The following is a 25478-nucleotide window of genomic DNA, read 5'->3' as shown; positions in this document are numbered from 1 at the left end:
AAAAAGACAGCCTTTTCAATAAATGGTGCTGGGAAAATTGGACAGCCTCTGCCTCATTCTTAACTTCCTATCTTACCAGTGTTTACAAATCTGTACCCAGAATCAAGACTGTACTTCCTGCGGTACAGGAAATCCATAAGGAGAGTAGGCAGTTGACCATGTCCAGTACAGACACTCAGGAGAGGAAAAAGGAAACAAAAGTCAGCCATATTCTACTATTCTCTTCATTTGCATTTAATATGGAACTTGAGAGGACAGATACCAGTGATTTTCTAGATTTAATGAACCTGAGTTAGTGGTTTCCAGTTTTTAGCCTAAATTTATCCCCGCAGTATGTTAGAATCACTTTGGTGAGCTTTCAAAAAGGACTGATACTTATTCATAAATATTCTTATCTATGTAGGGCCCCGTGTGGTATATTTTTAAAGTTTTTTTTTTTTATTTTTAAGTAATCTCTACACCCAAAGTGGTACCCCAGGTCACAACTCCAAGATCCTGAGTCACACACTCTTCCAACTGAGTCAGTCAGGTGCCCCAGTGTGGCATATTTTTTTAAAGCTCACAGGTAACTTTAAAGCAATGCAGCTTAAGAATCACTAGCCTAATTGGATAGGCAAATACTAAGGAATCCAAAAACTAGTTCTATTTAGGGCACTTGGAGACTTTAAAAGAAAACTGAAATGCTTAAGAGTTTATTCCTCAAAGAAGTTATTATCCATCTAGAACGATCCCATACAACTTGAAAATGAAAAACTTTATAATTTTCCTACTTTGGTGAAAACACTAGTAAACTTGACTAGAAAATATTAAGATAAATCCGTTGTAGGAGCAATTCTCCATTAGAATCATTTCAACAATTTTCTGAAAGGACATTTCATGATGTGACTGGTAATATGTCATGTCATTTATCAATTGATAATGATAAATGATAAAGAATCTAATCAATTAAGAGTCATAGCTCTTTGTACTGAAACTCCTGGGGAAACATTGCCTTTCTAATAGGAACAATGGTAGTTCTATCAGGAGCTGCCAAACAAACAGATATATCAGCATCAGAGCTTCATAACTTTCTGGTGATAAATGTGGGGAATTGCTCTTACCTTGAGTGGGAACAATTTGCACTTGTTTGTATTTAGAAGGTCTGTCCACTTTAGAAATAATGCAATGACAATATACCATGGCTCAATTTTGTAAACATTCAAACATTTTTTGAACTTTTTGAAAACTTTTTTGTGGTGTGTTGTCTTGTTTTGGGGTTCATAATATTACACTGGACTCAGAGTCTAAAGACTAGAATTCAGGTTCACGTTCCGAGTTCAAATTCTGGCTCTGTACTCCCTAGCAGAGTGATGTTGGCAGGTTCTTAACCTTTTGGGAGCTTATTTTTCCCTGTCTGTAAAACGGAAGTAACACAAAAATCTACCTTATAGGGTGTTTAACTCAGCTCGTGTACCTGAAGTACGTAACATGGTATCTAAATAGGTACTCAATAAATGTAAATGCTCATACCCATCATTCAGTTCTTGTAGCTGTTCAGTCAGTGGTAGTAATTATTATCATTTGAGAATATCTAGCTGTAATTTTACCTTTTATGTTCTTTACCTAATTTAATAGTTTCTATTTCCCAAAAGAGAACATTTTCCCAACATTTGATATTTTTAGAGATGTCAATATTTGCTATCCTTTTTTTCATAAATGCATAATTTCCTTTTCAAATTTTATATGATCGCCATTCAGATTGCATCATGTCTATCATTTCAAATCCAGGGTCCTCATAGAAGATCTTCAGAACACACTGGAAAACGCAAGCAGTTTACGAACCCAGAGAAATAGAAGATACCTGTCCGGATATAATTATGAAGTTTATCACTCCTTAGAAGAAGTATGTAATCAGAGGAGCTTTTGTTTTTGGTTTTTTTTTTTTTTTAATAAATACATCTTTATCATTTAGGTCTGATGGCTGGGAGAAAAGCATAAAGATAGAGGCAGGGGCCATATGAAGAATATATAAAGTTCTTATATGGCCCAGCCAGCTCAGTTCATCATCTCCTCCATTATTAAGACTTTATAAGAAATAGGGAAATAAGTTGGATTTCATTTGCTTTACCCAAACCACCCCTCCAAAATACATGGAAAGGGCAATGGAAAAGTGAGGTAATGGTACTATAATTGCAGTTCTGAAAACCTTAACTAAAAAGCCATGGAAGGTAGATCTAGTCAGAGTTTGAGGGCAGTGATTTGGATGGGGGTGGAGTGAACGTTGATGCTTGCCACATAGCTTCTGCACAAGTTGAGACCTCCCAAAGGCCAAGTTTTATTTGCAGAATCTCAGGGCCTTTAAAAATGTTATTGTTTATTCTTCCTATTATTCATTCTACAGCAATCTCATTCCTACCATTATATCCTTTACTGGTCACCTAGACAATACCTAATTACTCTTTGAATCTCAGCCCAAGCAAAAAGATGGTTGTTTCTACTCTCGAATATGGAATTAGAACTCCTCACCTCCAACCCCAGCATATTACATGCACCCACAGCACATGGATATGATATCTGTCATAGTTTTTATGTATGTAATTGTAGGACCACTTGATTAATGCTTTTCTCTCCTCATAAGCTTCAAGTTCAATGAGGGCAGGCTATTTCTTTCTTGTTCACCACTATATCCCCAGTGGCAAGCAAATAGGAACCTCCAAGTAGGTAGTAGATGACAGAATAAATAAATGAAGAAGTACATAGATTTTCCAGCTTCCCCTGAATTGAGCAAAGGAATGTCAGGCATAAAAAAAATTAATGTGATCCTGTTATATTCTAAGGAGAATATTTGGTTATCTTGATAATGACTTTTTTTTCAAAATTATTTTCATATATTTCATGTTCCAACATATGTTTTAGAAGCTTGAAATTAGAAGCAATGGGAAGGTTTTAGCTAGCTTGGCACATGGAAGTGTTATAAAATGCACTAGAAAAAAATTTTAAATATATCTGTAGATATGTACATACATATATATACATATATACATATAAGATATATATATATAAAATATACACACATATATATATGTGTATGCTCATTAGACTAAATAAGAATAGAAAGAAAAGAAAGCTTGGGTACTTCTCAAAATCTAAATTTTTCAGCACAGACTGTCTTGCACACCATGGATTAAAGGGACACTTCTGTGTGACTTCCTTACTTCTTGTAAAGCTTTTAAGTCAGAAATGTCATTCATATTTCTAAGTGCCTTATTCATCCATCTCAAATATACCTTCTTCTGATGACAGATAAGTGTGTGTGACGGGATCAATGCAAATTTATGGCCGTTACTGGGGAAATTATTCAGAGTATGCCCTCTGATGTGTGACTTGAATAACCTTTAAATGCAGAAGACAATGCCTTTTTCTTAGCATCTTCTTTTCAGTGGCAAATTATAATATATGGGGCTTTAATAGACCCTTTCAAGTAGTTTGCATAGTTTTCATGAACCTGATTTCTTTTCCTCTTACGTACTTGGGAGGGAAATGGAAATAATTTTTGTTTTCAAAAAGAATCCAGAACACATGGATTAATTTTCTACAAAGCTCTGCCATCAAGATACTAATGATAAATGGTAGTAGAAAGTATGCATTAAAAAGGGGACAATATAAAGACACAAAGCTACTATTTGTAAAGACAGAAAATAAAATATAATTTTAAGTATCTTAAGGAAAATTAAAAATACGAAACTGATTTTTTTTGAATCCACAGATTTATTAATTAGAAATTCCACCTGCCCTCATATTACTCTCCACTTCCACATACTACCACCCACACAAACACTGAGGTCACCCTTTTTGTTCAGTTTTATACTCATGTATACTCTTTGAGCCTGAGACTTATTGCTGCTTTTTGTTACCTTTTGCTCTCTGAAAGCTCCATAACTGGGAGAGTCTGACATGGTTTTCATTTATTTGTTTTAGATTCAAAATTGGATGCGTCATCTAAATAAAACTCATTCAGGTCTCATTCACATGTTCTCTATTGGAAAATCATATGAGGGAAGGTCTCTATATGTTTTAAAGGTAAAAACAATTTTTTTATTTAGCAAGCATAAAAACATTTATTTATTTAGTAAACATCTTTTTCAAGTTTGACTTATGGGAAAAAATGAAATGGTCTTTTGCAGCATCTCATATTTAATATCATCTGATAATTTCCCTTAGATTGTTGGGCCATATTTAAATTTTGCCATTGAGTATTCCAGGAAATGCTATTTCTAACATAGAGTTGTTGATGCACTTAAAAATAATGGCATTCAAAATTATTGTGAGCTGGTGTTACTTAAGGTGAACCAGTGCAAAACTACATAAATGTATATGTATAAGAAAGTATATGCCCTTCCCAGTCTTTGACCCTACATTCTCTCCTAGCTACTTACCCAGCGCTCTCTATCTCTTCTCAGCCAAACGTCTGAAAAGTTTTCTTTATATCACTGCTTCTATTTCCTTACCTTCCATTCAGACCTTGACTCAATGGTCTTCACCCCCATGGCTCTTCTAAAATTTCTCTTGCTGAGACCAACAATGACTCCTAGTTGGTTCTCCTCCTTTGTCTTTGACCATACCCTCCTGTCTCACTCACTGGCTCCTCTCCCCATGTCCTTCCCATGAGTTCTGATGATCCCAGAACTCTCTGCTCAGACTCTATACTCTCCCTCTACCAACTTCTCTAGATGGACACTTCCACTCCCATGGTTTCAACAATAATTCTGGAAATTTCTATTTAGTTGGGGTCCACTCTCTGGAGCTTTATATTCGTATGTCCTTACCTACTTGACATTCTCATCTCAATTTTCACAAAAGCACCTCAGACTCAGAATGGCACCATTCTGTGACTGCAGTCAAAAAGCATGAACATCACCCTAAATTCCTCCTCTTCATTTTTACCACTTCCTTTAAATATACCACTGAGAACTGACAATTCTCTCTTCTAAATATCTTTTGGATCTGCTCCAGTTCCTTCTCTTGTCTTCCCTACTCTTGCCCTAACTTATCTCTGGATCTCTTCTCCATGGACTATTGCAATAAAGCATTCAGTAAGGAGTTCCTTTCAAGTTCCTGTCCTCGCCCCTCTCATACTCTAATCTGTCACTACTGTCAGCATGACCTTGTGTTCATCCGTGCCTTTGTCTCTCTGTCTCACAGACATACCCCTCTCCTATGAAATACACGATAAAGCCTTATCTCTTTTACATAAGATCCAGGGATTTCATGTATTTTCTGCCTCTGTGTCCCTTTTCACTGCCATTTCTTCTTCATACCCCCAAAACAGTTCTTCAAAGAGGATGTGCCCAGATTCTCTTCCAAGCTTGAGATCCCTTCTTCCAACTTGTCTGCTGGGCAAGCTTCAAGTCTACCCAACTACTCAAGTGTTCCTCCCCTGAAAAGCCTTATTTTATTCTCTGGGAAAATTAGACATTACACCCCATGCTCCCTAAGCAACTTATGCATGTCCACATCACAATGATTGATTGTTCCCATATCTGCCCTCCTTATTAGCATATAAACTTTTTGTCTTTTCATCTTTGAATCTCCAGTGTCAAGCACAGTATCAAAAAAGGATTTCCTGAAGTATTACTTGAGTGAAGTAATGAATGAAAACTAGGTCCCCTATGAATATAATGTTAATAGCTACCTATTTGTTATTGAGTTAAAAACCACATTTAAGTAATATTGATATAATGAGATTATAAAGAAAACTCTGTCACTTGATTTTAGAAATCAATTTGCTTTGCTTTCCCATTTTGTGTTGTAATAAAGTTTGACTTTGTACAGCAATAAAACTTAATTATTGCTGGAGTGCGTGGTGGCTCAGTCAGTTAAGTATCTGCCTTCAGCTCTGGTCACCCTCCTCCTGCTCCTGCACTCTTTCTCCCTCTCTCTCTCTTTCTCAAATAAATAAAATCCTTTAAAAACATTTTTTAAAACATAATTATTGCTTTAAGAAATACTCTTTGTGACCCCTGGGGATAAAAATACATGTTTATAAAAAATAAAAAATTTAAAAAATATATTAAAAAAAAAAGAAATACTCTTTGTGATTCTGATTCTCTTGGAGGAGGAGGTTAGGAGGAAGAGGAATTTAGCTTTTTACTTAACAATCACATCCGATATTGAAGAAGAAGCAAACTTGGGGCACCTGGGTGGCTCAACCAGTTAAGCATCCGGCTCTTGATTTCAGCTTAGGTCATGGTCTTGGGGTCATGAGATCAAGCCCTAAATTGGGCTTTGCACTCAGTGTGGAATCTACCTGGGATTCTCTCTCTCTCCCTCTCCCTCAGCCCCTCCTCCTGCTCACACACGTGTTCTTGTTATAAATAAATAAATAAATAAAATCTTTTAAAAAGAGAAGAAAACTTATTTAAGGGATTGCCCTTTTTGTCTATTTTCCTGTTAGATTTGTAATTAAGGCAATAAATTTATTATTTCTGCATAAACAGGCCTGGACTTCAGAAATAGATAGGAAATTTCTGTATCTTTTTTGTGGGCTATCTAATGACTCAAACTATAGTGAAGAACTGCACTGAAATCTTATTAAATCATGCTGATCAATGACTTTAAAAATTAAAGCCTGAGTTGGTTACTATGAATGTTCTTGTTTTCAGCTGGGCAGAAGATCACAAACTTACAAAAGAGCTGTCTGGATAGACTGTGGTATTCATGCAAGAGAATGGATTGGTCCTGCTTTTTGCCAGTGGTTTGTAAAAGAAGTAAGTTAAATCCTTTATACAATGTCCATTTCAACTAACTGTTGCTTCCCATGTGTTTTTATTCTGCTCAAGAAGCAAAACTAGGAACTTAAAGCCAGCAATACCTGATTAAATGGTAACACCTTGATTTTGGTGGGTTACTTTCATGGTTCTGAAAATCCCTCATTACTCTGGCTCAGTTTATCCTCGCCTCTGTCCTCAGAGGTTGGAGTTACCAGCCCTCATTAAAAGAAAGGATCAGAGTTTCAGAGCATTTATTAGTTTGTGGATAAATTAGGAACCAGCCAGGCAGCTGATTTATGGTAAAAGGCTAAACATCTAATTTATGGTGCGCCAGAGCAGTTTCTCATACAATATCCAACTTGGAAAATTCTGTACCACTTATCACAATGATCTCATATATGCTATAACAATAAAGGGATGAGCAAACAATTGCATTTTGCTTTCCTGCTATAGATCTGTGATATAATACCAAAGCCCCTTTGCGTCTATGGATTTTACATTCTCAGTTTTGCTGTTTTTCAGTAATTCTGATGGTTGAAGATTCATTGTGATTTCTTATCAGAGGTTTCATTTAAATTATGTCTTCTGAGGCTAGTGTATCAAGTGGGTCCCTATTCCAAGCATGGGTCAGTGGAGGGAACTTCATGGACCAACATCTTAATGTGTTTTGATATTTTCTATTCATCATCCAGAATGCAATGATTTCCATGGTTATTTTCAAACTTATTTGGTTTGTTTTGAAGATTCTTAAGATCAATCACTAGTACTGGTAATGAAAGTGAAGAAGTCTAAGGATATGAAGTTTCAAAGCCATAAAATAACCCTACAAATTTCTTTAGTCCTCTATTTGTAGGGAACCATTAAGAACACAAAAGATCTTTAAATATTTTAGTTCTATTTCACTGTGTTTTGTGGAAAAATTAGGTGCCCTGCTGAGGTTTGTGATTTTGAGAGCACTCTTACTCTTGGAAAAATATACCTCATAAGTGTCAAAAATGTACTAAATTTGCAAAATCTGCTTCCTGCCACTACCATACCCACATACATATTTTCAATTTTATAAATATGATGTAATAACAAAAATTTTTAAATAATTCCCACTCAGTGCATTAAGGAATTCATATTCTCTTAAAATAAAATTTCATCCTGGTAGGACAAATGCAAAATCTAATAAGAAATCAATTCCAGGAGCATCTGTGTGATGCTCAGTTGAGCATGAAACTCCTGGCTTCAGCTCAGGTCTGATCACAGGGTCATGAAATCAAGCACTGTGTCAGACTCTGTGCTCTGTATGGAGTCTGCTTGTCCCTCTCCTTCTGTCCTTCCCTTCTGCCCCTCTTCCTGATCATGCAAGCACTCTTTTTCTAAAATAAGTAAAATCTTTAAGAAATTAACTCTCCTACCTTGTGTTAAATATCTGTTGTTATACATACAACATATTGCCTGCTTTCTTAAGTTTCAAAAAGAAAAAGGAGAAAAATGGATAAGTATAGAACATCTGTCGTTAATAAACTGTGGTCTTATGTTAAAAGATGTAGGAATGTATGTCCCAAACATTTTACCTTACCCTCACAATGTGCAACTTCTTTACAACACCTAAACTTACTTTTCTGGTTCATGTAGTTGTCTGTCTCTTCCTGTACCAATGCCAAGGGTAGATACTATCCTGTTCATTGTTAAATCCTCAAAACCTACAAAATACTTATTTAACCAATCTTCAAATATTAGTTAATGAATAGGAATAATGAGAATCCAGTGATAATGATGTGGAAAGATTTCTGGGAGAAGACTTGTCCAATCATCTCATAGGAAATAAATGGTACCACATGGACTTTGACAATGCACAGTCTGTACAGCCAGATACCCAATATCCAAGCTAAGTTTCCAAGAAAGAGGATAATACAGTATAAACATGGAAAAAGGATGAGGCATATATAATGCCTGTCAATCAAGGGTTTTTGACTTTAGAGGAAGAAAAAGAAGCATCGATTAAGATTAGGCTCCATTTCACCCAAGAAGGGAAAGGCCTCATTCTTCTGTCACCAGGCCATCGTCAAACATGCACATGGCTCTGGCCATTTCCATGCCTCTGCTACTCTTTCCACACCCCTATCACTCTCGCTGTTTCAGGCTGCCCACATGCTCCTCCACTTAATCACTTAAATTTCACCTCTGAGTCAGGGCAGCAACCAGAAATTGGGAAAAGAAGCCTTAGAGGTCACTAGTATCTGTGACCTTGTGGAAGCAGTGCGGCTGCCAAGGGGGTGGAAGTGACTGGAGTGGTTGGATATTGACACTTGACAGGCTTTTAAGAGATGCTCTCATCTTGCTTCTTTGAAGGCCCCTTCCCATTTATGGTGGTACTGGGGACAAGGAGAAAAGGAATGTCAATGATGTCAATAACTTTAGACCTGCCAAGCATTAGAACACCATCTCTTCTACACTAATTCATTCCCTTATTAATCCTCAGTCTCCCAAAGCAGACAGGAGGCATCTGGCCCAAGAGGGGTTCCAGGCAGTGTCCCTTCCACAGGCCATCTCCCCTCTAACCCAGAAGTCCAATAACCAGGTCCCAGGCTTTCAACTCACTAATTTCTGTGCCTTCTCTAGGGGAACCAGGGAAATTCTGGGCTCTTTCTCTGCGTTCTAGGAGGCTCTACAGGGCTGGGTCTACACTGCCAGTTGTCTCCTCCTGCACTTGCCACATATCAGCATGGGAGGATCAAGTGAGGGGATGTCCTCTGAGAGAGATACATGGTGAAAAAAATAGAGGTCCTCTTTCTTACGTTGTTTACCCTAATCTCTCAGTAGTTTCTACCATCTCTTGATTTCCCTGGAATCTCAACCCCAGGAGAGGAGGGTGGGTCAGAAGCCAAACATTTGGCTTCACACTTCTGTCCTTCTTGAATGTTTTCCCCAAACCAAAGGGCCTACAACAACATTGATAACCTGATATGGTTTCTATGGGCCAGCCAGCCAGGTGCAACTAGCCAGGTACCTGTGGCTCAGGATCTCTCACAAGGCTGCAGTCACAATGTCATCTGGATCTTCAGTCATCTCTAGGCTTGTTGGGGGAAAATCTGCTTTTGAGCTCACTCAGGTGGCTGTTAGCAGTCAGAGGTCCTCCATTGCTGTAAGCAGGAAATATTCATCCTTGCCACATGGGCCTCTCCATCATACAGCCCACAAGGAGCAGGCGGCTTCCCTGGGAACAGATGAGGGAGGGAGGGAGGGCGAGCAAGCCCACAAGGAGACCAGTCTCTTTGTAAACTGACCTCAGAAGTGGCATCCTATCACTTTTGACATATTCTGTCCTTTAGAAGTGAGTCAGTACTTCATGACTCTAATCAAGAGGTAGAGTATGGAACACAAAACAATGTGGACCCAAGATAGGAATCGTTGGAGACCCTTAAAGGCTGCCCTCCATGCTTTGATGGGACTTTACCTCAGCTAGCTACCACTAGAATTTTTGCATCCTTACTAGGACGTGAACTAGGAGAAAATTTTATCAAGCCCTTCTGGGATCTTTACAGCAGCTTGCCTAGAAGTTCCTTGCACAAGGGTGCCTGTGTGGCTCCGTCAATTCAGAGTCTGACTTTCAATTTCGGTTCAGGTCGTGATCCCATGATCTGTGAAATCCAGCCCAACGTCCGCTTCTGCACTTGAGTGGAAAGCCTGTCTAGGTATCTCTGTCCCTCCGCCCCTCACCCACTTGCATGTGTGTGTGTGCCTTCCCCCTTTCTGTCTCTCAAAAGAAGAAGAAGTAGTAGTAGTAGTACTAGTAGTAGTAGTAGTAGAAGTTATTTGCACAGCAGTTGATAATGAGACAACCCTGGTTTGGGACAGGAGCTCTGAAATTCACTAGCTGTGTGATCTTGGGACAAGTTGTTTCCCCTCTCTGAACCTCAGTCATATATGACACACTGGGTTATTGGGACAATTAAAAGTCATATATGACAGTCATATATGACACACTGGGTTATTGGGACAGTAAAAGACACTTAAAACCCTTCATTGCTTGGCATAGAATCCCTTAATAAAATCAATTATCACTAGCAGTAGTATCAGCAATTATATATATATATATATACATATATATATATATATATATATATATTTAATGCTTAACATTGAAAAATATTCTCTCACACTCATACCGCTATAGGGAATATGTAGCTTCAGTTCAATAATGGGGTGGATCTCAAGTAAAAGGAGCAATTGGTATGGCTAAAGGGGTAAGCACAGGAACTTTTGTGCTCTGGTTGTGAGTGTTGATGACTGCTGGGAAAGAAGATCAGACCTGCAGGGGACCCAAGAACTTGGGAGTCTGGCCAGTGCACCCTCACTCCCTTCTTGGGCTTCTGGGGTTTCAGGGGAGCCTTTGGCCCTTGAGGATATTTGGAGGCTGTGCCCCGAAGAGCAGGAGCAGGAGGCCCCCCTGAGACAGGCTGGACCTTGGACCCAGAGTTGGCCTGCTTCTGCCTGAGGCAGTAGTTTTGTGCCTGGAGCCTTTGGAACTCCCTCTCTGCCCACAGAACAGCCTTCTGGCTCTCCTCACTTCTCCTCTCCAACAGGAGGCACTCCCAGTCATGCAAGGAAGAGATTTTCTGCCATTCCCTGTAGGTCCTGGGCCATGGACCTGTAGATGCCTAAGTTCCAATGGGCAGCATCCGCCTTACTGTGCACCTTCACAGTAAGGTTCATTCTTCACTTGCAGGCAGCGTGCCTTCTCCTCCATCATCTTCCTCTCCAGGTGTTTGATGTGCTCTTCGCACAGCTGAGGCTCTGCCTCGAGCTTCAGGCGCAACTTCTGAATCTCACTTTCCAGGAAGGTGTTTCACAGGTGAAAAGATACTTGCTCAGCTTGGTGGATTGTTTTGTTTCTTGGGAGCTCTTCATTCCTCTGAGGTGCCTTCTTCCGTGCCCTGGAGGGCTTTCCTTTGTTCACAGGGCTCTCCCTGAGGACACATGGTCAGTGGAGGAGGAGCCAGTCTCCACCTGCCTCCTTGAGCCCCCACCTTCCAGATGATCTAAGCAGCTCTAGCAGATGCATCACCTTCAGTATGATCTAGCTTAGGGTGTGGCATTGGCTCTGGCCCTCACCGGTGGCCTGCCACCACACTCCTCCATCAGGAAGCTTGGGCCTGCCTGCCTCCCCTGCCTCTTCCTGCACTCTCTGTCCATAGCTGCCAATGTCCTGAACCGGTGGTTCTGCACTTCCCTGCAGATCAGGACTGTCCTTGAAGCCTCCTGGTATTTTCCTCGCAGGGGGTTCTCGATCTTCCTGGGCTGCTCCAGAGATGGGATTTTCATCAGTCAGCTGGTGAGGTTCTTCAACAGCCTTTCCCGAACTCCCTTCACCAGGTGCATAGCGTTTTCCACTGAAAAATACCTGACATCTTGATTCAGGGCAGCCAGAGCAAGAATCTGTAACTGGAGAGGACTGGCCTTCTGCTCAGATGATGTGACGGCTCCACAGGCTTGTGCCTCCAGTTCGGTCGTCTCTATGTCTTTTCCAGACACTTCATTCTGTGCACAATGCCCCTTTCTTCTTCTTAAGCTGAGTCCACTCTTTCCTAGGAACACCACCACGGCAGTGCACACCAGGATCTCCCAGCAAAACCCAGAGACTCGTGGCACATGTGGCAAAAGTTCATATATCACCAAGCCAGCAGCCCACAGCTGCTCCAGGACAACCCACAGTGGCTCCAGAGAGCTGTGTAGGTAGACATTTTGATGGCCTCTAAAGAGCCTGGTGGCTTTGTCTCCAATCACCAGTGAGTGTCCTATGGGCCACTAGTAACTACTTGGAACCCCTAGGAGGGTTCTGTCTCCAAAGCAAACCAGTGCCTGGCAACAGGAGCTGAGGGTAGTTGGGGTGGGGGAGGTGTACCTGAGTCTCCAATGCAAACCAGTACCTGGCAACAGGAGCTGATAATAGTCGGAGCGGGTGAGGGGTACCTGAGTTCTATCGATGGCTAGTCTTACATGCCCAGAGTTATGCATAGCACTTAATTTATGCCTTCAATAATTCTACATTGCAGGGGCAAATTTTGCCAGCATTTTTATCGTAGAATGTTTAGAAAGTGACTGAGGAAATATTTGATTTCCAAGTAAGAATGGCTTTCCCAAGCATAAAAACAAAGGAGAAAGTCATAAAGGAAATGATTGACAGCTCTGACTTAATGAGAACATTATAGAGGAGTATTTAATGATAAGAAAAACTGTCCATGACATGTTTTATCTTTTATTATAATCTTATCACATGTTTTATCTACTATAATCTTATCATTTATTATTATTTATCAAAAAATAAAAGACCAGCATGGATGTTATAATTTCAATATGGTAAAATTTGTATCAGAAATATATACATATGAGCAATATGCTAAATACTAAAAGAATTATGAGGGATTTTTATTTTCTTCATACTTTTCTGAATTTTCCAAATTTTCTATATTAAGCAGAAGTTTAAAACAAATTTAACCCATCCAACACTGAATGCATTTCATTCTTGAATTCGTTTATGAGTTCATATATTCCTACAGGTATTTTAGAGTTAGTGGTTGAATTCTACTTAACTCAGTGGCATACCAAAGATAAAATGAAAATTTGTGATGATCCAAGGGAAAATTGAGACAAAAATAGTCAGAAATGGAAAGTTCTTTCAGACTTTGAAGAACTATGATATAGGTGAATCTAATTTGATTCTGTCAGAGAAAGATGGAAGTACACATAAAAAACTTTTTAAAGAAAAATCCTCTTAGTGATTTATAGGTAAGTCACTATATTCCTCTGCTCCTACCTAATTTGAATACTCACCCTTCCAGGTCCAGCCCATTACACTGGAAAACCATCTCAATTACACATTCCCACCCATCTATACTTGGCACCAGTGATGGCTAATTCTGGTCCCAAAATCTGACATGTGATTCAGAGGTTTTAAATAGATTATCTAAATAGCCAAAACTAGGAGTGGAGACTTTCAGGGAAGGGGGTTATTTCTAAGAACAGATGATGATTCTGAGCATGGTAAATAGCACTATTTGGAGAGTATGGTGGGTTATGGGTATAGGATGGAGCTTTACAGAAGACTTGGTAGTTGTGTAAGAAGTCTTCCAACCAGGAAGCTTTCCAGAATGTGAAGGCTCTTTGTCCCAGGATCCAAAAGCATTCTAAGGAATACATCTTTGGATAAGCATCTCTTTCAGTCTCTTTATGTCTTCCTGGTTACTAAAGGTAAAAATAAATTCCCTCTAATGTAAGTGTGAAACTCAGTTTTGGTTCAAAAATGAACCACTAAAAATAAGCCTTTTAAAGATAACTTATATTGTATGTATAAAATGTCCAAAACTATGGAATAAATAAGTAATTGAGACAGTTATTAAGCCTAGGTCACATTTTTTTTTAATTTAAAATTTAGGTAGCTAACATTCAGTACAGTATTGGTTCTGGAGAAGTCAGTGACTCATCATTTACATGCAGCACCCAAAGCTCATCATAACAAATGTCCTCCTTAATACCCATCACCCATTTAGCCCATCCTCTACCCACCTCCCTCCATCAACCCCATTTTTTCTCTATTGTTAAGTCTCTTATGGCTTGTTTCCCTCTCTCTTTTTTTCTTTCTCCCTTCCCTCTTGTTAATCTGTTTTCTTTCTTAAATTCTACATATGAATGAGATAATTTGGCAGTTGTCTTTCTTGACTGACTTATTTCACTTAACTTAATACACTCTAGCTCCATCCATATCATTGCAAATGGTAAAATTTCATTCTTTTTGATGGCTGAGTTATGTTCCGTGTGTGTGTGTGTGTGTGTGTGTGTGTGTGTGTGTGTACTGCTTCTTTTTTATCCACTCATCAGTTGATGGACAGTTAGGCTCTCTCCATAGTTTGGCTATTGTTGATAATGCTGCTATAAACATCAAGGTTCATGCACTCCTTCGAATCTGTATTTGTGTATCTTTTGGGTAAATTACCTAGTAGTACAATTCTGGGATTATAGGATCTATTTTTTAGCTTTTTAAAGAACCTCCATACTATTCTCCAGAGTAGCTGCACTAGTTTGTGTTCCCACCAACAATCCAAGAGGGTTCCCCTTTCTCCATATCCTTACCAACACCTGGGGGGTTTTTGTGATATTAGTTTTAGTCATTCTGACAGGTGTGAGATGCTGCCTCATCATGATTCTGATTTGTATTTTCCTGATGATGAGTGATGTTGAGCACCTTTTCATGTGTCTGTAAGTCATCTGGATGTCTTCTTTGGAAAAATGTCTATTTATGTCTTCTGCCCATTTCTTAACTGGATTATTTGTTTTTTGGGTGTCAAGTTTGATAACTTCTTGGTAGATTTTGACTAGTAACGATTTATCAGTTATGTCATTTGTAAATATCTTCTCTCATTCTGTAAATTGCCTTTTAGTTTTGCTATTTCCTTCACTGTTCAGAAGCTTATCTTGATGAAGTCCCAATAGTTTATTTTTGCTTTTATTTTCCTTTTCTCTAGAGATGTATCTAGTAAAAAGTTGATAGCCATGGTCAATGTCAAAGATGTTTCTGCCTGTGTTTTTCTCTGAAATGTTGATGCCTTCCTGTCTCACATTTAGTTCTTTTATCCATTTTGAATTTGTTTTTGTGTGGTGTAAGAACGTGGTCCTGTTTCATTGTTCTCCATGTTGCTATCTGGTTTTCTTAACACCATTTGTTAAAGAGACTGTCTTCTTTCCATCAGATATCCTTTCCTACAAACTAATCCAAAGATTAGTTGCCCATTTAGTTGTGGGTCCATTTCTCCATTCTCTATTCTGTTCCATTGATCTATGGGTCTGTTTTTGTTATAGTACCATACTGTCTTGATGACTACAGCTTTGTAATATAGCTTAAAATCCAGAATCATGACTCCTCTAGTTTTGTTTTTCTTTTTCAGAATTTCTTTTGCTATTTGGGGCCTACTGTGATTCCATATAAATTTGAGGATTATTTGTTCTAGCTTTGTGAAAAATGCTGGTGATACTTTGATAGGGATTGCAAAATGTCTTAAAGACATTTTGATCATGTTTGTTCTTCTAATCCATGAGCTTGAAATGATTTTCCATTTCTTTGCTTCTTCTTCAATTTCTTTCATGAGTAGAATCCATAATTTTCAGAGTATAGATCTTTTTACTTCTTTAGTTAGATTTATTTCTAGGTATCTTGTTGTTTTGTGGTTCTATTGCAAATGGGATCAATTTTTTTATTTCTTTTTCTGCTACTTCATTATTGATTAAAGAACATCCTACCAAAGAATAAATGGGTTAACTAGGAAATTAAAGAAGAATTTTTAAAAATACATGAAGCAAATGAAAATGAAAGTGTGACAACCCAAAATCCTTGGGATGCCGCAAAAGCAGTCTTAAGAGGGAAATGTATTGCAGTGTATATCTACCTCAAGAAGCAAGAAAAGTTTCAAATAAACAACTTAACTTTATACAAAAAGGAGTTAGAAAAGGAACCGCAAATAAAATCTAAAGCTAGCAGAAGAAGGGAAATAATAAAGATTAAAGTAGAAATAAATTATATGGAAACAATTAACAACAACAACAACAAAAAAAAAAACAGTAGAATGGAGGAGTGTCTGGGTGGCTCACTCAGTTAAACCTCTGCCTTCAGCTGAGGTCATGATCTCAGGGTCCTGGGATCAAGCCCACTTTTCCCTCTCCCTCTGCCTGCTACTCTCCCTGCTATGTTTGCTCTCTCTCCCTCCCCCTCTCTCTCTCTGTGTCAAATAAATAAATAAAATCTTTAAAAAAAAAAACAGTAGAATGGATTAATGAAACTAAGAGTTGGTTCTTGGAAAGAATTAATAAACTGATAAACCCCTAGCCAGACTTATCAACAAGAAAAGAGAAAGGACCCAAATACATAAAATCACAAATGATAGAGGAGAGATCACAACCAACACCACAGAAATACAAACAATTGTAAGAGAATACTATGAAAAATTATATGCCAACAAACCGGGCAACCTAGAAGAAATGGACAAAGTCCTAGAAACTTAACCAACTACTGAAACTGAAATGGGAAGAAAGAGAAAATTTGAATAGACCCATAAGCAGCAAAGACATTGAATCAATAATCAAAAATCTCACAACAAACAAAAGTCCTAGGCCAACTGGCTTCCCAGAGAAATTCTACCAGACATTTAAAGAAGACTTAATACATATTCTTCTCAAACTGTTCCAAAAAACAGAAATGAAAGAAAATCTTCCAAACTCATTCTATGAAGCCAGCATTCCCTTGATTCCAAAACCAAAGACCCACTAAAAAGAATTACAGGCCAATATTACTGATGAACATGAATTCAAAAATTCTCAATAAAATACTAGCAAGTCAAATTCAACAGTATGTTAAAAGAATTATTTGTCATGATCAGGTGAGATTTACTCCTGGGCTGCAGGGGTGGTTCAATACTCCCAAATCATCAATACCATATTAATAAAAGAAAGGGTAAGAACCATATAATCCTCTCAATAGATACATATAAGGCATTTGACAAAATACAGTATCCTTTCCTGACAAAAACCCTCAACAAAGTAGGGTTAGATGGAACATATTTCAACATCATAAAGGCCACATACAAAAGATCCATAGTTAATATTATCCTTAATGGAGAAAAATTGAAAGCCTTTTCTCTATGGTTAGGAACAAGACCGGGATGTCCACTCTTACTATTACTATTTAACACAAAACTGGAAGTCTTAACCTCAGCAGTGAGACAACAAAAAGAAAGAAAAGGCATCCAAGTTGGCAAGGAAGAAGTGAAAATTTACTCTATGCAAACAACATAATACTCTATGTAGAAAACCCTAAAGACTGCACTGAAAATTGCTAGAACTCATACATCAGTTCAGCAAAGTCACAGGATATAAAATCAATGTGCAGAAATCTGTTGCATTTCTCTACACCTAGATCAAATATTTAATGAATTGAGTAAACAAGTCTTTGCTCTTAATTGCATAATAAAAAAAAGTTCACCTTCTAAAAATGACCTGCATTTTTAAGTCGTCTGACTTTGTTTATTACCACTCTAGGCAATTACAATATTTTGTTTTCCATCAGTCTTTTAGTACCTTTAACTTACCATATTCTCCCATCCTCTCATCCTCTCCAATCTTCTCTTTAATTCTCTGCATCTTCCAACCCAGCTCTCTCACCCTTATATTCAATTTAAAATGTCTTAATGCATAGCAGGGAATATGTTAATGTTTGTTCTATTTAATTAAATTTAAATCCATTGCATCCATTTTACTCCACTATCCAGGATTTGAGAAGTTCTGGGCACTGTTTCTACAGTCAGTTCTTGTTTTTCTTCCAAGTAGTACAGAACTGTAAAAGTGGCCATTCATGCTGAAGCCACAGAAATATTTTTTTATTAACATATGATGTATTTTTAGCCCCAAGGTACAGGTCTGTGAATCGCCAGGTTTACACACTTCACAGCACTCACCATAGCACATACCTTCCCCAATGTCCATAACCAAACCACCCTCTCCCTACTCCCCTACCCCCAAGCAACCCTCAGTATTGAGATTAAGAGTCTCTTATGGTTTATCTCCCTCCCAATCCCATCTTGTTTCATTTATTCCTTTCCTACACCCCAAACCCCCCACGTTGCCTCTCAACTTCTCATATCAGGGAGATCATATGCTATCTTAAAAAATCAATGAGAGGGGCACCTGGGTGGCTAAGTTGGTTGGACGACTGCCTTCGGCTCGGGTCATGATCCTGGAGTCCCGGGATCGAGTCCCGCATCGAGCTCTCAGCTCCATGGGGAGTCTGCTTCTCTCTCTGACCTTCTACTCGCTCATGCTCTCTCTCACTGTCTCTCTCTCAAGTTAAAAAAAAAAAAAAAGAAATAGTAAAACTAATATTTATTACAGAATGATTTAACACATTAAAAATATTCCTATTTCTTTGTCCAAAAAAAAGCTATTGTGGGTAATCTGGATAGTGCTTGCCTTGTCATTATTTAACTACATGATGTTAGCATATTTTTTTTATGCTGTGGCAAATGGCCATATTCCTTTCTTGATTCGTATTAGCTTCCAATATTTTTTTCCTTTTCACTTTCAACATCATAAAATATCTATGAGAGTTCCTTTAATGTGAAATGTTGACAGCATCTTTTCTTATGGGACATTTTCCCCTTTTCATCACAGCCACTTTTCTCATTTATGTCCACAAGTTTGTCTTCATTATGTTCCTCTGGCTGCATATCTAGAGTTGAATGGTGGCAGTGTCAACATTCCTGTTGTCAGCTATTTCATCTATAACTCTATTTACATTTGATTTAAATTTCACCTCTACATTATCACTTTCCATTCTTCTGCTGCACTCTAATCTTTCTTGATGTTAGGGTCCATGATCAAAGGAACGAGACTGATACAAAGCGAAAGTCAAGCAAAGCTTTATCTCATGCCAAGCACCAAAAATCAAACCAACCAGTCGGGGCCATCTCTTACAAAGAGGCAATGACGACCAGAACACCGACCCTGATGACTCCCCTAGCGGGCTGCGGCCGCTCCCCGACAACCCTGCTCACAATGCTCCCGACAACCATGACGCTCCCAATGACTACCGCTTCCCAGCCTTACAGACTAACTTTTATAGAGGTGGGGTTGAGCCCAGCCCACACACAGGTGGCCAATGAGATTGCAGTACACAGGGAAAACTGCACAGTCATGCTAGGTCGGCAATACGGTTGACCAGTTGAATTTCAATTTACCACAGTAAATATATGCGCACCCCACTGATTGGATGTCTCCATCGGCCTGGCCTGCCCCTATATCTGGGGTTTGCAAGTAAGTTCCTCTGGGAGGGGCGGGGTCAACCTAAGTTTACAACCAAACAGCTCCCTCTGGCTAACCAGGCGCCTACAGTTGGCCCATCCCCTCCTACCATTTTCCATTTTTATAAAATGCCACATACAGGGAAACAAGAGGGCAACATAGCTACACTCCTTGCTGTCTGTGTGTGAGTTGAAAACCAGATGCACAGTGACCAGTCACCCACTGACAGACTTTAAAAGCCAGCCACAATTGTTGATGTGCATCTGTTATTTACATAATGATTTGGAAATGAAAGATCTAACACTGGAAACTAAAATTTGAACTGCACTTGTTGGAGGACTAACATTAATTAACTAAACTGTGATAACTGAAATTTGTGTATACTGGAACCTCACAAACTAAGGACGCCTGCACTTTCTCTTACAAGGTATAAGAGTATTATATAGAAGATTTTACTAATGCCACAAAGTTGATCCTGGTCTCTACTCTTTTGTTCCTGAGTAAATACCACCAACCTCAGCATAAAAGTTATTAGACAATCTCAGCATAAAAGTTCTACAAACGAGGGACACCTGGGTGGCTCAGTTGGTTGGGCAGCTGCCTTTGGCTCGGGTCATGACCCCGGGGTCCTGGGATCGAGTCCCACATCAGGCTTCTTGCTCAGCGGGGAGCCTGCTTCTCCCTCTGCCTCTGCCTGCCTCTCTGTCTGCCTGTGCTCACTCTCTCTGACAAATAAATAAATAAAATCTTTAAAAAAAAAATTCTACAAATGAGATGTGGTATTATGAAAGAGTAAAATGGACATGCACCAGATATTGTAATCCTGCCAGTGACACAAAACATTTCAAATATTTATATTTTATTAGAAAATGTATATTTTTTCAGTCATCACTTTTCCTGTTAGATCAATCCCTGGGGAGTTCTAAGTATATGTTCATATGAAAGTAACTAGAATTTGAAGGATTACCGTATGATTTTCCAGTTCTCCATCCTTCATTCAGAGAACATTTCTGCTTGTGTTGCTTTCAAACTATTATTTAGTTACCATTTTGTATATAATGAGCTTCTCACAGCAAGACATCAAATATCTTTATAGATCAAACTCCCTCTTGAAATTTTCTCTAGAAATTATCTTGCTCTAATTAATTTTCCTTGTATTAAATTTTAGGTACTTCCTTTGTGTTGAGATGTACCTCCTTTGGTACTACAACTCTTTTCCAACCTAAACAGTTTTACTTCAGTCCAAGTAAGGATATTCTTCAGCTTGACTGATGATTGTGCTCTTCCTTTGGCCTCAGCTGTAACACGCCTTCTTCTCCCAGTGTGCCCTTTGTTGAAGATGGTTATTATTCTTGCATCCTCTATAGTGAGTCTAGAACAAAAACAAAAACAAAGAATTTAAATGCTGTCTATTTTAAACTCAGTAACAACAATTCTAAGGGAAAAAAAAATCTCTAACATTTCAGGTTGTAGTAGGGGTCTAAGAAACAATTTTCAATCAAATCCAAAAACTGTGAAAAGGAGGGAAATTCTTTAGCCTAACTTTGTCACATTACACAAAGACTTTAGTGATTGGAAAATTTGCCTTCAAATTTAACAAACATTTATTTGGTGAATTTGGGTATATGATAAATACTTAAGGAGAAATCAAAATAGTCTTAGCAGGTGATGAATATCAAATAGATTCATTCTTTGTCTCTCTTCAGAAATTCCCTAACCTAATACCAAACATATTTTCCTAACAAGATAATATTCAGGACTTCTTTGATTTTTTTTTTTTTTTTTTTTTTTGGCAAAGTATTTTTAAATAAATTGATGAGGTAAGTGTAGTACCTAAAGGCTGCCACACTGAGGCATGGGATGCATTGTTTTGTGACTGGTTTTCAAATCACAATTACTAGTCTTCCTCTTAAGGAAAGATAGTAGTCTAGAAATTAAACTCATAAAGTCCCGATGGAACTTGATAAGTAGGCATCTCCTTTCCTGTGTGTTTGGGTGGTATAAATTGATTGCTAAAAAGAGTCCCACACATTAGAAGGAAAGCACACCCGCTTGGTTATCATATGTTAGAATAATAGGAAATAGTCCCATGGTCATCTTTTTTTCTAGAAACGTTTCTTTAACTACAAAAGAGAAATGATCTGTCCTACTACTTAAAGCATTCAAGCAACGAGATCTCTCAATTGTCCTATTCAGGATTGAACAGTCAATACATTGTGATTATTCTCCCTTTGTCTGGCCAGATGGGGAATGGCTACAATTCTTAGAGAGTTATAAAAATCACAAATAAAGCATATGCAATACAATGACACCCTGTTTCTCAGAGAAAGAACATGTTCTAGCAAGTCCTGAAAATTAAATCCACTCCAGAATAGTTTACTAGAAAACAATTTTCTAATTTAATACGTAATTTGACTATAAAGAGCTTTAAAATGAGTCTATGTTAATGACCACAAAATAAATAAAACAAAATTTTACAAAATTATAAGAAAAAAATAACAAATCTAAAGTGATGTTTTTTAACACAACTCTCAGTGATTAAGAAAACAGGCAAATATTTAGCAAGAATACGGTTGATATAAGCAATAGACAAACTTAATCTAGTAAACACATTTAGAATCCATACCCAATAATTAGAGAATGCATATTCTTTTCAAGTCCAACTGAAACATTTACAAAAATTGACTATATACTAGACCACAAAGCAAGTTCAAGAAATACTAAAGAGCCTATATCATATAGACCAAATTTTCTGACTGTAATGCAGTTGTTAGAAAGTATTTATGAAAATGTGGCTTTAAAAAAATTCACATTTTAAAATTAAAAATATAACATGTTTAAAGAAATGAAGGAAAATGTTCAATATTTACAATGAAGTGGAAATAAAACTATTGTATATCAAAACATATGAAATGTAGCTAAGGTAATACTGAAGAAGAATTTGTAGTTTCAAATAAATATATTGCAAAAGACTAAGACCTCCAAATTAATGAGCTAAGCTTTCAACTCAAATTAGAACAGAAAAAAGAGAATTAGCAAAAACAACACAGGGCAGAAACCAACAAAACAGAAAAGTAAAGATATAATCTTTCCTATTGTATCTTCATTTTATATTTAATTTTTGCTCCAGGCCTAGGCAGTTTGCTCCCCAAATAATGAGTAATATAACCCTGATACCAAAACCAGACAAAGACAAAATAAGAAAGGAAATTACAGGTCTATCTCAGGAATATAGATGTAAATATTAGCGACCTGAATCCAGCTAATATAACAAGAATACATATCATAACCAAAGGAGCTTATCCAAGGAATACAAGGATGATTTAACAATAGAAAATTACAAATTAAAATTGATTGTAACAACTATATGACATTGTGTTAACAATGTATAACAACTATATAACATTGTGTTAATGTATGAAGAAAGATTACATGCTAAAATTCAACATCCATTAATGACAAAAATAACCTAGCATAATAAAAGACATCTTGAGTGTGCTCAACCTTAATTTTTAAAAAAGTGTGAAAGGAGGCTGATCAGAAATAGCCAAAGCAATTTTGAAGGAGAACAACATGAAGAGGCACATCCTACCAAACTGAACAGATGCTATCTAAACCATAGTGTGGTTTTGGTAAATGGACATAAACCAGGGTGCATTAAACCAATTCCATACACACAAGAAAACTTGACATTGTACAGAGGTGGTATGTGAACTCACTGGAGAGATGAACCAGTATAGTGGCATAGTTAGTCTTCCATAGCAGAAAAATAAATAAATCCCAACCTCACATCATGTAAAAAAAAAAAAAAGTCATTTCCAGGGGTTTTAAGACTTATATTTGAAAACAATTTTAGAACAACTATTTGGAGAAAATACAGGATAATGTCTTTATGATATTAAGGCAGAGGTGAATTCTTAAATAAAACTTAATATGTACAATTGTGATCAAAGTTTATGTATAACAAGGATATGATGAAAATAGGAATCAATAAGCTAAAAAAAGGAGGGTGTCCATGATGCATAGAAACAAACAAAGGGTTTCTATCCAGAAGGTAAAAAGAATAAATAGAGTTTAATTTTTTAAATGGGCAAAAATTAGTGAGCAACTTATGGAATCACCTATTATATAAAAGCTGTTCAATATAATTTGTAATGAGGGAAATGCAAAGTAAAACAACAAAAGCATCCATTAGATTTTTTTTTTTTTTTATCTAAAACCTCAATGATATCAAAGGTTGGGAAAGTTGTAGAACAATGGGAATTCACATTCACTGCAGATGAAAGTATTTACTAATTGAGAGAGAAACAGCATTTAATAAAGTGGAGGGCATATAAATCCATGGCCCACCAAATCCCTTCCTAGATTTGTAGCAAAGAAACTCTCACACATGTCTAGGAGAAATGTGCAAGAATGTTCACTGCAATATTGTAACAATGAAAGTAACCTAACTCTCCACCAACAAAATAGGGAATCAATGTATTGTGGATTTAATTATAATGGAATACCATTTAATTGTGTTATTAAAATTTATAAATCAACTTAAGTGCCAAAAATTTGGGGAGAAGAACAGACTTGATTGATATATCGGGATCTCATTTGCATAAAATTTCAAAGCATACACAATATTATATATTGTTCCTGCATCCATGTACATATAAGAAAACATAAAATCATGCATGGGAATGAATGATGATGCAAAAGTTAGGGTAGTGATTACCTTGGTAGAGAAGAGGAAAACAGATCAGGGTATACTAAAAAAGGGAGCTTTGTTTTATGTATAATGTCTCAATTTCTCTGTAAAAGGTTTAATAAATATGACAAGAGGTAGTTGGTGGGCACATAGACGTAATATTGGTCTGCTCTTCTATTTGCTTCAAATATATTGTGATTTTTAAAAAGAAGTTAGTAATATTCTTTTCAATACAAAAGCATGGTGGTCACTTGCATTGGAGGAGGAAAAGGCAGGATAAGATGAGAAAGTTTCCCAGCAGATCTCTAGCATAGTCCGGTGCTAACATGATCCATGCTTGGAAAAGGTGAGACTTCCCAAGTTTGGACTGAAATAAATGAGCTGTGGTCAGGTAAGAGGGAGGAAGAGAAATTACCATGACTTTTCCCTGCCCTTTCTTGCCCTGTTGCCCCAGCTCTGTTTCCTTCCATCTCCTCTCTCTTCCTCACTAGCATGGCACAGAAAGCCACATCTGCCTAACTTTATGGAAGAAATGTAGCTAACCATATAACTTTACCATCCCCAGCAGACTTCCTCCAGGCATTGGGGAACCTCCATTAATTATAGGAAATCAAAACTCTACAATATGTTCACTCACATACCAGGAATTTTCCTCTCGTTTGCGGCATTAGACCTTCAAGCAGTATGAAAATTCTACAGAAGCTATGTAGCCAAAAAATTATTATTGAGTCTTGAAGTAAAAGAGAATTGTATTAACATTTATTAACTTGTGCTAATCACCTATATATTTAAATTAGATTCAGTAAAGTTGTATTTAACTCTTATGTTCTTGAGCATTTCCCTATATTTTCATTATTTCTAATATAGTGATAGTTTCTAACATATTATTGGACTGCTCTCTGTGAACAGCATTCTCATCATGTAAATGCCAATGCTGTTTATGATGTGTTCAGAGATGCTACTTAACTATATGTAAAAGAAAACTGAAGTTTTAAGTATTAAATTTTCCAAAGCAATATATATGTGATTTAAGAATTTTCTTTATTTTGAATTTTTTTTTTAAAGATTTTATTTATTTATTTGATAGAGAGAGATCACAAGTAGGCAGAGAGGCAGACAGAGAGAGAGAGGAGGAAGCAGGCTCCCTGCTGAGCAGAGAGCCCGATATGGGACTCGATCCCAGGACCCTGAGATCATGACCTGAG

General features: G+C 37.5%; 1 protein-coding gene across 1 annotated transcript in view; it reads left to right on the top strand.

Annotated features, from left to right (window-relative positions):
• The window catches only part of CPA6 (carboxypeptidase A6), an 88969-nt gene that overhangs the window by 11012 nt on the left and 52479 nt on the right, over positions 1–25478 (top strand). The window contains exons 3-5 of the mRNA XM_059395512.1: positions 1768–1882; positions 3958–4059; positions 6642–6746. Of these exons, the coding sequence (XP_059251495.1) occupies positions 1768–1882; positions 3958–4059; positions 6642–6746 (322 nt within the window). The remainder of the gene's footprint in view (positions 1–1767; positions 1883–3957; positions 4060–6641; positions 6747–25478) is intronic.

The sequence above is a fragment of the Mustela nigripes genome, chromosome 3, assembly GCF_022355385.1.
Source record: "Mustela nigripes isolate SB6536 chromosome 3, MUSNIG.SB6536, whole genome shotgun sequence".
Lineage (NCBI taxonomy): Eukaryota > Metazoa > Chordata > Mammalia > Carnivora > Mustelidae > Mustela > Mustela nigripes.
The sequence above is the reverse complement of the archived record's forward strand: the minus strand, read 5'-3'. Positions and strand labels throughout refer to the sequence as shown.